Source organism: Haliotis cracherodii, unplaced genomic scaffold (genome assembly GCF_022045235.1).
Source record: "Haliotis cracherodii isolate W230 unplaced genomic scaffold, xgHalCrac1.p SCAF_2, whole genome shotgun sequence".
Lineage (NCBI taxonomy): Eukaryota > Metazoa > Mollusca > Gastropoda > Lepetellida > Haliotidae > Haliotis > Haliotis cracherodii.
The window spans coordinates 79000834-79014331 of NW_027266275.1; the positions used below are offsets into that span (position 1 = coordinate 79000834).

A 13498-nucleotide genomic window follows, 5' to 3' on the forward strand; every position below is an offset into this window, starting at 1 on the left:
TCCATGTGCCCAGTGTCTACCCCTGTGTAACATGTCTCTAGACTCTATTCCATGTGCCCAGTGTCTACCCCTGTGTAACGTGTCTCTAGACTCTATTCCATGTGCCAAGTGTCTACCCCTTTGTAACATGTCTCTAGACTCTATTCCATGTGCCCAGTGTCTACCCCTGTGTAACATGTCTCTTGACTCTATTCCATGTGCCCAGTGTCTACCCCTGTGTAACATCTCTCTAGACACTATTACATGTGCCCAGTATCTACCCCTGTGTAACATCTCTCTAGACACTATTCCATGTGCCCAGTGTCTACCCCTGTATAACATGTCTCTAGACACTATTCCATGTGCCCAGTGTCTACCCCTGTGTAACATGTCTCTAGACACTATTACATGTGCCCAGTGTCTACCCCTGTGTAACATGTCTCTAGACTCTATTACATGTGCCCAGTGTCTACCCCTGTGTAACATGTCTCTAGACACTATTACATGTGCCCAGTGTCTACCCCTGTGTAACATGTCTCTAGACACTATTACATGTGCCCAGTGTCTACCCCTGTGTAACATGTCTCTAGACTCTATTACATGTGCCCAGTGTCTACCCCTGTGTAACATGTCTCTAGACACTATTACATGTGCCCAGTGTCTACCCCTGTGTAACATGTCTCTAGACACTATTACATGTGCCAAGTGTCTACCCCTTTGTAACATGTCTCTAGACACTATTACATGTGCCCAGTGTCTACCCCTGTGTAACATGTCTCTAGACACTATTACATGTGCCCAGTGTCTACCCCTGTGTAACATGTCTCTAGACTCTATTCCATGTGCCCAGTGTCTACCCCTGTGTAACATGTCTCTAGACTCTATTCCATGTGCCCAGTGTCTACCCCTGTGTAACATCTCTCTAGACACTATTACATGTGCCCAGTGTCTACCCCTGTGTAACATGTCTCTAGACACTATTACATGTGCCCAGTGTCTACCCCCGTGTAACATCTCTCTAGACACTATTCCATGTGCCCAGTGTCTACCCCTGTGTAACATGTCTCTAGACACTATTACATGTGCCCAGTGTCTACCCCCGTGTAACATCTCTCTAGACACTATTCTATGTGCCCAGTGTCTACCCCTGTGTAACATGTCTCTAGACTCTATTACATGTGCCCAGTGTCTACCCCTGTGTAACATGTCTCTAGACACTATTACATGTGCCCAGTGTCTACCCCTGTGTAACATGTCTCTAGACTCTATTCCATGTGCCCAGTGTCTACCCCTGTGTAACATGTCTCTAGACACTATTACATGTGCCCAGTGTCTACCCCTGTGTAACATGTCTCTAGACTCTATTCCATGTGCCCAGTGTCTACCCCTGTGTAACGTGTCTCTAGACTCTATTCCATGTGCCCAGTGTCTACCCCCGTGTAACATCTCTCTAGACACTATTACATGTGCCCAGTGTCTACACCTGTGTAACATGTCTCTAGACTCTATTCCATGTGCCCAGTGTCTACCCCTGTGTAACATGTCTCTAGACACTATTACATGTGCCCAGTGTCTACCCCCGTGTAACATGTCTCTAGACTCACCACGAGGCCACTCTGGTGGAAGGCGAAGGCAATGGTCAGATAGTTGGACCCAATGAATGCCTTCAGCATGTTGGCAAAGTCTCCGATGTGAACGTACCATTTTGGACTTCCTCTGAAACAGAAACAGGAACTGCATTTCATGTCCTCCATATTTAGCGCCACCTAAAATCTTTAACGAACTTCCCCTGTAGGGATTCTGGTAGAATGTAGGCTCCAAGCAACCTAGTCTGGTCATAAGAGGCAACTTAAACGATCGCGTGTTCAGGCTCGGTGACTTGGTTGATTGCACGTCATCGTACCCTGACGACATGAATCATTCCTCACATTATCAAGCACTGGATCATCTGGTCCAGGCTATATTATTTACAGGCTCCCGACCATTTGCTTTATGTATGCTATATATATATACTTATTACAAACTGTCAGTAACAGTTATTATGAACTAAATAAGTGATCCCTTTGAGTTTGTTATATCCGTAGTTTTCTGTAGTTTGTAATCCTAGATAAATCCCTGGAACTGGTTAAGATTTCCTATTCAACTTTCAGAAATAACATGTATGCATCGGCCCAACTATGACCATATTCGGGATATCTATGGTAACTCCGCCAAGACACTGAATATATTTCTACATTAGCTGAGGAGTAGAAGGTTAGATACATAAATCCTCAAAGAATTAAAAAGACGAGAAAATTACATTCATATCATTCAGGACATGGAGTAGGAAAGCTGGGTATTAATGAACTAGCTATGAGAGCTACTGACAAGTATTTCCCTTGCCTTGTGCAACATTCAAATGTTAAAAACACACTATGGTTACATCTTAAAAGAGCTTCTTGAAAATCTTTATAAATGTAATGTTATTGTTTAATGCAAACAATAGACTACATATACACCATTTGGTTTCCTCAACAGAATAAAATCAGCGGTAATTGATACAAATGTCTTCAGTTCTACCAGGATCTTGTCCAACACAGTTGACGTGTTCTAATTTGAAATAGCCTTGAGCTGATGGGAAGACATCCTGTATGTGCTTTACTTATTTTGTGAAATAAATGCTGCTCCAAATGACTGTGGAATATATGTACTTTATTTATGAAACCAAAACCATCTAGATTATGATAAAACAAATCTAGCCAGATCTATTCCACATAAATATTTATCAGCACGATCAATCATGGTCTGCATTTAAAATGCTACTTATGAAGCATCACCAATAGTCTTTAACTAACTTACTCTGTGGGGATTCTGGGTTAGAATATACGTCTCTAGTCTGACATACAGACCCTGAAATAAATATATCCAATACAGCCCATGCAAGTCTATAATTTTTGGCAAGTCTAAATTACTGCAGTATCACTGGCTGAAAATGAAGAAAAGCCTCTGGGCTCCTTTATATTATATTTAATAACTATTATTTAACAACTGTTTTCTTCTGTAAAATATGTTCACTTCACTTCAGAGACTAGATGTTAGTTTAATAGGTCTCTAGCAGCCGATGCTGGTCTTAAGAGGTAACTTGAAGAGGTAAAGAAAGTTGGAGGAGAGAAATATATTGTGTAATAAAAGATTTCATAGGCTGAAAGTTTACTGCCTGAAGTCTTACTAGACAATTCATCAGCTTCAGCCTTATTTTCAACCATTGGATTGAATGCTTTGTTGATGGTGTCTGTACTAGTGATTCAGATCTTAGACTGCCGCAGCTGTTTGTGTTCATTTAGCATAGGCCGTTTTCTGTTTTTCAATTATGCAAATGTTTGAAATATCATACCATAGTATGCAATATGATGCTTGCAAAGATATGCCAACATACTGTACTGGTGTTCCTCATAAATGGTAATGAAGCTGACAATAAAACTGTAACTGACTGAGTTCCGCCCACATTCAGCTGATGATCATTTTCATAGGAAAGGAGACACGCATTTCTGAATATGCTGAGCAAACTTTTATTTGTATTTGAAATCTTAAAACTACACCAACTAAGCAGCATGCCTCACTATAACTCCATACCAGACAAGTGGGTAGTCACATGAGCACAATCATCTATCTGCCCAGCATCCTGTTCAGGTCTTCCTACAGTTATGATTCAACAACCGAATTGAGTACTTTTGTCTGTATATTTCAAAATCCATAATATATAGAACAGTTACATGTGAAACCAGATCCTGGCAAAACTAAGGCTCAAAACTCTCCACAGCAAGTTGCAGTGCTATGGGCCTCTGTCACCTGTGCCCCAAAATAACATAGATGAACTGACATGGCACTGAATGCTCCTACTATTGTCCAGGTACAATGCCAGTGTACTTCCTGAATAACAAATCTCCCCTTGTGATCCTCATGTGATGTACAAGGGGCATTGTTAGTCAGAAAGGAAACCTACAGAACTAATCACGAGTTGACAACATGACTTCCGCTTAAATATTTATTGACAAGTTGACCTTACTACCGGATTGTCAGTGAATGACTAAGTGCCTGGCTTATGTCAGCTGCATAACTCACCCTGTCATTATTTCGTCAATAGGGAAGCAGAGAGTGAAAGGCTGCCCTACCCAAAACTGGTCTGCTAAGCTTAACAACAAATCATTAAAAATGTAAAGAACAGGGCCTAGATTTTTGAAGCGATCTTAGCCCTAAGATTATCGTAAAGTTATCGTAAGGAAATCGTAGGCTATCGTAGCATATTTTCGAAACTCTCGTAGCCCTAAGATATCTTAAGTTTGTCGTAAATCTAAGATAGCCCTATACCTGTCGTAAGTTTATTTTATCTTCATCCAAGATGGCGTCATACTTTTCCATAGATATTTTACCAAACAATTAGTCCGCTTTACGTTCAAACATTGACATTTCATTTTGTAAAACTTAGTGATTCAAATTGACACTTCGAAAACACGAAGAACGCATCAATGATTTCACGTCAAAAATGTTCTTAATCGCGACAGCGATACACATAACTGTGGAGTCGATAGCTTACATTATTTTTCTATCCGAGTCCATGCTGAAGGAGTGTGAAACAACATACCTTTTCGATAATTTGAGAAAGAAAAAAACGGAAGGTGTCGACAGGTTACAGTAATGACCGTGACCTTATTGATAGTTTAGGGGGAGCTAATCTTAGTTCAAACTCTAGTTGAGAGTGGTTTCCCTTTGTATTCGCCCGGGACACCTTGCTCAATGGTACAGTTTTCATAAAGCGCAGAGTTCCGCTGTTATATTTTCTGAGTCGCATTTGTGTCAATGCTTTAGTCTTTATTTTCGCATTTTATAAAATTGTATCAATCTATATGCGTAAAAACAACCATAAAGGTTTCGCATAAGTTTTTACATCTAAAATCGTGTGGGACGGGTGGTTTTAATAATTGAATTTTAACTATACAGTGTAGTATTTATTGACTTAACAAGGAAATACATGTGATCAAATATTTATATACAATATCTATTATTTTTCTTGCAAAAGTAATTGTAATTTGTTTCGTTTTAAATTCAATACCTACGTTATCTATATCCTCTTGAAAGACAAATATTTGATAAAAAGTGATTAAAAACTGTCTGTTGAACAATTGCATTCTTTAAAAACAGGTGATTAACGGCATATAGATGTATTCCCTTATAAATATAACAATTTACTGAAATTTTGACACAAAAGTTAAGCACAGATTTTTGTATTGACAAACAAATCAAATAAAAAATGAGTTCCCATGCTCGTTCTGGTTCTCGTCAAAATGTAGCATAGATTGCACATTGTCTAAAATTCACTTTCAAATATATGCTCGCAGAAACAAAGTTTATTGAATGAAATTTACTGATCAACATAAAATACACATTTTCAACACAATAATCTTTGCATTCAATAAACCGGTTTTAAAATATTTTGATGTTTTTAACATTTAAGTCTACATCTTCCCGTTTTATGTTTAAAAAATATATAGATATACTTGAGACCATTCAAACAATAAAATCGTTGTCACGTTTAGGGTCAACGGACAAATACTAGTAAACGATCCTCAGCAATGCTGTCAGACAAGCCAAACATCATTGAACTACGTTCTGGAATAGATTTGACACATTACAAAGTATTTCGCTCCTTAGTCAGATTTAAATGAAATCAGACAAATCAGTTTATTAACTCTACTTGATTTAAAAGGATAGAAAATGACTACATTATATGTATGTTTACATTAACTTGTGGCGTGTTCAATGAGACAACATAACTTGGCAATTCCGAAATTATCTCTCTTTGCGAACGAAAATTAGTGTCATTTTAAAATTTTGAAAGAATTATGGAAATAGATAGATAGATAAAAAATAGTTTCATCATCTGAATACTTATAGCTTGATATTGTATTTAAGTCCTTGGTTAATTCGTGAAATATATTAGATATATAAATAACAAAACAAACTTAACAAGCTTAGATTGTCATAAAATCCTGCTTGAGGGTGCGCTGCTTCCTGAACAATTTTTGTTTTGAGTGTTTCCACGTATAATGTTGGTGTTTACACTAATATAAACTTGACTTTTGACATAAACACAAACATATACAGTATACATCACTTAACATCAGACTTGAACACGCATGTTAAATGCTGAACGCATATGCTGTTCGATCAAAGGTCTCGTCATTGTCATTTAGAATAACGTCCCTTACTTTCGTCCTTGACTTTGTATGCGATGTGTTTATATCATAACGTTCTGCGCGGTCACGAGAGGACCATTTGAAGTGAAAATAGTGAAGTATCTTTTCGCACACTATTTCCATTCTAATAGCTAAAGTGTGGTAACACTATACTTATTGATTATAACATTTTTTGGCTTTGAAAAATGCTATTGCATGGCATACGAATGCTTTTTGTGTTCGGTTAGTCATGGCATCTTTTATCATAGGAACAACACGTCTACATGTAGGACATATGTAGGATTGTACAGAATTTCACTCAAATATGTGCATGTTAAACAATGTGACCTGACAATGTAATCACGAATTCCGTGTCACTTATCTATGTTGTTGTTATTGTCAGCAGCTGGGAAATCCCTGTGACGTCATTGGGAAACACCCCGCTTTTCTATCTCCAACACAAATGAGTTCTCTGTCAGAGTTACGATTGGTATCGTAGCTCTGAGCGATCTGCGACAGGTTTACGATAGTTTCGAAAATCTAACTTATCTTAGCCTTAAGATATCTTATCTTTAAACGTAAGTTGTTAAGATTTATCTTAGCTAAGATTGTTTCGAAAATCTAGGCCCAGTATTCTAGACTGACATTATTATCTATTACATGTAGAATCATTTAGTTATAGAAAATTAAAAACAAATTTAGAAGTGGGTGCAATAGCTTAGGCATCCAGAATGATCGTGAAGGACTATGTGAGTTAAATAATGATGATGCATTGTGTACAATATGTAAAGGGCCCTACGGTGAAACTCTCCTTGATGGGAGAGTCAAACACCTAACATCTAACTTCTCTGTCTATCTAAATAAAATTTAAATAATACAATGATTATGGTTCTCTATAACAGGAAGCTAATACTTCAATTTAGCTTACAGTTATTCTAATATAATTTTTTAATTTGACGTTTACACGATACACGGCTTTTGCATTGGACGAGAGGTCACATGACCGTGAAATTGACGTTCATAAGTGTATGAACGACACAATTTGACGTTCATACGTTTTTCACGAGACCGTTTTCTTGAAATGACGTAAACACTGACGGACTACTTCCACATTCCTGGGGAAACCTCTGGAATTCCCTAGCACGAAAACATACATAAGCATTATTTCTGATCATTTAGAACCTTTAATCTTGGTCTCAGCAATTCAGTATACATTGAGAAATGTCAGAGAGCTTGACTGCATGATTTTTCACAAATTTCCTCGCTACGGCCCATCCTAATGAACTAACGAAAAAATGCACATCCAAACCATCGTCAGTATCGACTCGATCTGTGTCTAGGCTGACAGTGACCGTCTCCAGCAATCTAAGAATTTACCTTGGTGTCTGTTTGACGCATCTTAAATCACCTTTTTATAATCGGTCAGTTGATCAATAATGAGTAACACATGTAACCGCCACAGGTTCATTAACAACTTCGGAAATCCTCCCGTCACGTTTATCGTGTCGGCCATTTTGACGTCTTGTACTTGATGTAAATGTATTACGACGCACTGTCATTGTGACTGACTTACTCAGGTAGTTCATTACAGACCTTTCTCGTCTAATGGGGATATTATATGAACACATGTGTTGCGTAAGATGTTTCTGAAGAGCAAGTTCTGCTACCATTCGCTCATGTCACCTCTCTTTTTGGGGAACTATTTTATTCAGCGATATAGCTGGTTGTTGTTTGGCTGTCAGTGTAAACATGAAGTCACATGTACTAAATAAAATTGTGTTTAGATCTTGTGGCCTACATCCTTTGAGGTAAGAAATTGTGATAAAAAATTATAAGAATTGACTTTCACTTTGTGTGAGTTCATTGGATTATGAACCTTCATAGAGTGAGGACCAAACATTGTATGAACGTCGTCGCAAACTCCGACGTTCATACAGTTTGGCCCTCACTCTATGAAGGTTCATAATCCAATGAACTCACACAAAGTGAAGGTCAATTCTTAAATAGGTGATGACAAGTTTACTTACCTGGGGTAAATAAAATACAGGTAGTTCAACTATGTAGACATAACTTTTGTCACGTTACCTCAAGCTAATGTTACCTTAGGCTAGTATTTATCTATAAGCTATTACTAAAACTAATATTTTATATTTGCATTTTCCCTGAATCCTAATATATATTTTGATGTAAATTTATATAAAAATGTGTATAAATGTTACACAATGATAACTTCTATAATAATCACTTGCTTAGGATCTAATTATTACATCAAAACTTAATATAAATGGTACACAATAGTACTTCCCTTGAATCCCCATAGGGTTTATCATGTAAGAGATACACTTCAGTATTTTTGACATGTGTGTTAACACCCGGTGAGTTCAAGTCCTCCTTACATGAATGATAAATATCTTACTATTCTGAAGATTGACATTTTCCAATCAAAATAAATACTGTAAATCTTGAAATTAACGCGAGTGTGAATTAAATGCGAATAATACGAGGGGTCTTAGCTTGCATTATCAATTATCGCATTTAGATCAACAATAAAACATTTTGGACAGCAAAAATACCAACTTCGACATACGCTGAAAACAAACAACTAAGTATTCAACATCGTTGTTTATTGAGCAGCACTTGTAACAAGCATATACACAATACCATTCAAACACTAATTACATCCTGTGAATTCCCACTGCTGGGGGCAAGGCAAGAGTCCTACTCCCTTGTGTCATCACTGATCACACCTGCAAGTCCCGACAGACACAACCCATGCAACAGTGTCTTTGTTCTTTGCATTTGCGCAGTTGGGTTTTACGCTGCTTTTGACAGTATTCAAGTTATATCACGGCGTGTCAGCTTAATGTGGGAGGAAAGCCCAAAATGATGCAGGTCTCAGACCTTTACGACTTCGGTGAAACCCACGAGCACAGGTATGGTGCTGACAAACCTAGAAACATAACTGGGGCAAACCGGGATTCAAACCCACAATCATAGGTTTCTGGCGTGCCCAAGGGATGCAACTCTGCAATGCGAATCGTAAAGCCTTAGACGACTGGGCCACCCGTGCCCCTGACCCCCCTTGAAAGCCCCCTAATTCTAGGCAAGAAAAAAATAGCATTATACGGGATATAAAGAACTATTTTTGTATGTGGATAACTTGGAAATCACACCTGTGCTATTATCTGTGCATCTACACCACTTACAAGATGAAATTCATGCTCTGATTATTAAATTGCAAAGGTATGCAAGATACAGGCTCCTGTAAACATGGTGATCACATGTCATGTCATGACATCACCAAGATTAAGGATATTAAAACCGGTATGGACTATTTTATTTTCTTCCACTTGTTTGTCCCACTGTAAGTACTGCCTCTATGCACTGAACAGAGAGGTTATCTCGCAAGTGTGTTTCAGGATGAAGACACTGGTATTCTGTATTAGGAAGAAACATTGCATTTAGCTAACCAATTCAAGCAAAATACATAATGTTTATTGTTAATACATATAGACACTGATTTTTGTTATCTTAGACTATCATTATGATAATATCAATAATTTTTCTGACTGACTGACTGACTGACTGACTGACTGACTGATTGATTCCACACTCAGCAATGTTTCAGCTATGAAACAGCAGTCTGCAAATAATCAAGTCTGGACCAGACAATCCAGTGACTGACATCATGCACATCAATCTACGCAATTGGTCAGCGAGTCTGATCACCAGATCATAATCAGTTGCCTCTTACAAGCATGGGTTGCTGAAGGCCTATCGTAACCAAGATCATCACAGGTTCATTCTTTATGAGCAGAAGGAAACACAATATTTGACATTAGCCAATGAAAGAAGAGATACGAGACGATTCAACAATACCAGTCCTTAGTCCTAAAGCCTCATCTACAATAGGGTTAATAGGGCATGTAATCCAGTGGTCATCTAACAGGCAATGCTGCTCAGTTTCTGTGTATTCCACTTTCCCTGGCGTGTCATTCCGCTCATACTTGTAATAATAAATTGTGACTTGATACGACAACATCGTCACATGACAATCTGCCCGACAATTCAAATATGTGAATTACTGGGCATGTAGGTAAAATTGGAGGTAAAAAATTACTATTTTGAAAATTCTTGTGTTTGTATTAGACTATAGTCTGATTACAACGATTTATTCACACAAAACTAATTACTAGTTACATATGTAACCAATGACATCTCAACAAATCTGTTCCAGTTAACTTGCCTAATTAATGTCATGTGAAATAATTCGATAGAAATGTTGATGTTATGATGAAAGATGTCAACCTGTCCACTTGTAATACTATAGTGCATGACAAAATAATATTAATATTTATCCAAATATCCTGACACCAAGGTTCTGTACTGATGTAGCTATTTTTAATTTGATAGTTACATTTCACAATGCCATAACATTGAATATCACATGAAAACTGCCTTGTTCAAAGAAATAAATACAAACATTTGTTTAAGTACAAATAATCTTACCATGGTTGAACAGATCAATGATTGTTTAAAGGTACTACGGGGGCATGGGTGGCCCAGTCGTCTTAGGCAACGTGATTCGCTGTGCGTCCCTTGGGCACACCAGAAACCTATGATCGTGGGTTCGAATCCCGGTTCGCCCCGATTATGTTTCTAGGTTTGTCAGCACCATACCCGTGCTCGTGGGTTTCACCGAAGTGGTAAACGTCTGAGACCAGATCACTGCGGGCTTTCCTTCCACATTAAGCTGATAGGCCACGATATAACTGGAATATTGTTACAAGCTGCGTTAAACCCAACTCACTCACTTAAAGGTACTACATTCACATATGACACATGAATAGCTCCCCTTTTGTAACAGAGGGCATTAAGTGTATCTGGGGAAAAGCAGGTACACAAAACTGGTTTTGGTTACTGCGGTTGCAGTAGTTACACTGGACTCTATCACCTGTCGCAGTAGTTACACTGGACTCTATCACCTGTCGCAGTAGCAGGAACCCATTTCTGGCGTCCCCCACCGTGATATTGCTGAAAGTTGTGTAAACCTCACTCACTCTTGCAGTTGCACCTGAAGGAGATGTCTGTTTCTTACAAACAGACAAAATTTTGACATAAGGCAAAATTGTAGCTGTAGCTGTAAACACTATCACCTGGCCATGGTGTTACACTGACCTCACATATTGCACGTGAAAATTCTGGTACAGAAATTCATTATTTGACACTGTTTTGTGTTTTCATATCATTAATTTTGATGTGTAAAGACATTAAGTTTTAAAGAAACCACATTCATGACTTTATTAATAACAATTATAGAGAAAGAAGATTACAACAGTGGTCACTAATTTACAAATAGCAATGTCATAGAACATAATACAGGATGACGTCACAAACAAGAAACGTGATGCCAATGACATCAAATAGCAATAGAATATATAGCAGCCCATCATTAGCAAAAAGAGGCAAGATAACAGGCCTACAAACAAAAGCTCTATATATTAATGTAAGCAAATCCACATTATTAAGGGCTTTAGGGTATACATATTGTAACACATTTTATATGCCTTAATAGCAGGATGATTAATAATGGTATGATAAACAACAAATACACAAAACAAATACAATTTTAGTTTATCTTCTGAAATCAAAGCTGCCAATGCATCATGGGAATTATGACAATACAAAGGTTTGTAACCACAGAAAGCATGTTAGGCAATTGTGGAAAAATTAGATTCTCTTTGAGCATGTTGAGATATAAAGCATTGATTACCTTTGTGGGTGAAGGACCTGAAAACTAAGCATGTAATCACGCTTGTATTCAGTGTAAATATATTTTCAACCTTTCAGAAACATACCCAAGCTGCAAACGTTCTGTTGATATATAACAGTCAAACTACAATAACTATGACTTTTAACGAGTCAATGTATAGCATTAATGATACATATATCCATGCTCTATCAACTATGGTTGATCGTAAGGTATCAGTAGCAGTAATATGATCATGGTTGCTGTAAACAATGGTGAGTTAATGTCATTTGCTGATCAGTTCACTCACAATTTCGCCATAAAGAATGTATATGATATCGAACAAACTTTTCAATAAATCTCATAAACTTCATTACAAACATAAGTCCAGATACACAATGAACACTTTTTATAACTAGAGTGCAATAATAGGATTAAATTGCGTAGTTCAGATTTGTTGGCATGGCAATTCCAGTGTTATATGCTCACGGTAATGTCTTTGCGCTGGTGAAAAAACATCCAAAATCATTAGGACATGTGCTATGTGCTGTGTTTTGAGGATAAATGTGTGCGCTTTACGGAAGAAATATGCTGGTAGTACATTGTTAGAACTTAACACTAGCCCGCTAGTCCGGGGCTAGTACAAATTTCCACATTTCCACATTATTTTAACATTACAAGCGCATTTTATCTTCGCCCGGGCTAGTAATGCTTTTGAGTTTAGGTCTAACCCTGTTAGTACAGTAGCATATGCTAGTTACAAGACAACCTTACTACGACTGTGGTAAGTTCAACGATCACCTTAGCGCTAAGATTGCTTTGCACAACGGCGCTTACTTATCTTAGACTATGATTAGCAGTGGGGCAGCATATCCTAGTTACTAGAGCAACATGATCACCCTTTAACCATAAATATGGATTAAGTGTCCATGCTTTAACAAACTGACAAAATTCAGAACAAATGTCTAGACAGTCAAGTATGCTAGTTTCAATTGGAGCAAATAATAATAATGAGAACATACGGAGAAGGATAACCAGAATACCATCAACATTCCTGACCTGGGACCCAATCCACTAAGTGTTTGGAGTGCTACAATCAATGCTAAATGTGCCATAACTTTATGAAAAATCTTCAGTAATCAATAACGTTTTCTGAGTAAACCTATCTGTAAATATAAGAGAAAAGTTACGAAAGGTCTGGGCCTATGACAGCGACTGACAACAGGAAAGATGCTCGGAGGACACAGTATGCATCAAATGCAGAGTTATAATAGGGTAATTTGGTAGAGCTTAACGGGGCACTGATCTAACGCAATTCCCCGGGACTGGTTGTTGCCTCTGTTATTGTTTTTTCCCAGTGAGTACCCGGATGTATAGCAGAAATCTAGACTAGTTCGCGACCTCTGCTGCGCCATTCGTAAGCGCATTAGTCACTTTTATAGGTAGTAATAAGGGCGTATGGTCACATTGATCAACAAAATGAAATACAGTTTTCGAGATAATAAGGAAATGATAACGAATTCCAAACATTTTGATGTTTAATGTCATCACCAAGACT

The 13498-nt window shown here is 37.7% G+C and overlaps 1 protein-coding gene across 3 annotated transcripts in view; it reads right to left on the minus strand.

Annotated features, from left to right (window-relative positions):
* The window catches only part of LOC139468541 (uncharacterized), a 38081-nt gene that overhangs the window by 19026 nt on the left and 5557 nt on the right, over positions 1-13498 (minus strand). The window contains exons 2-3 of one of the 3 annotated variants that reach the window (XM_071250584.1): positions 11965-11981; positions 1584-1695 (exon numbers count right to left, since the gene is read on the minus strand). In XM_071250584.1, the coding sequence (XP_071106685.1) occupies positions 1584-1652 (69 nt within the window). In that variant the 5' untranslated portion in view covers positions 1653-1695; positions 11965-11981. Of the gene's footprint in view, positions 1-1583; positions 1696-11964; positions 11989-13498 lie in introns of all 3 variants that reach the window. The other 2 variants (XM_071250582.1, XM_071250583.1) reach the window with 2 other exon arrangements.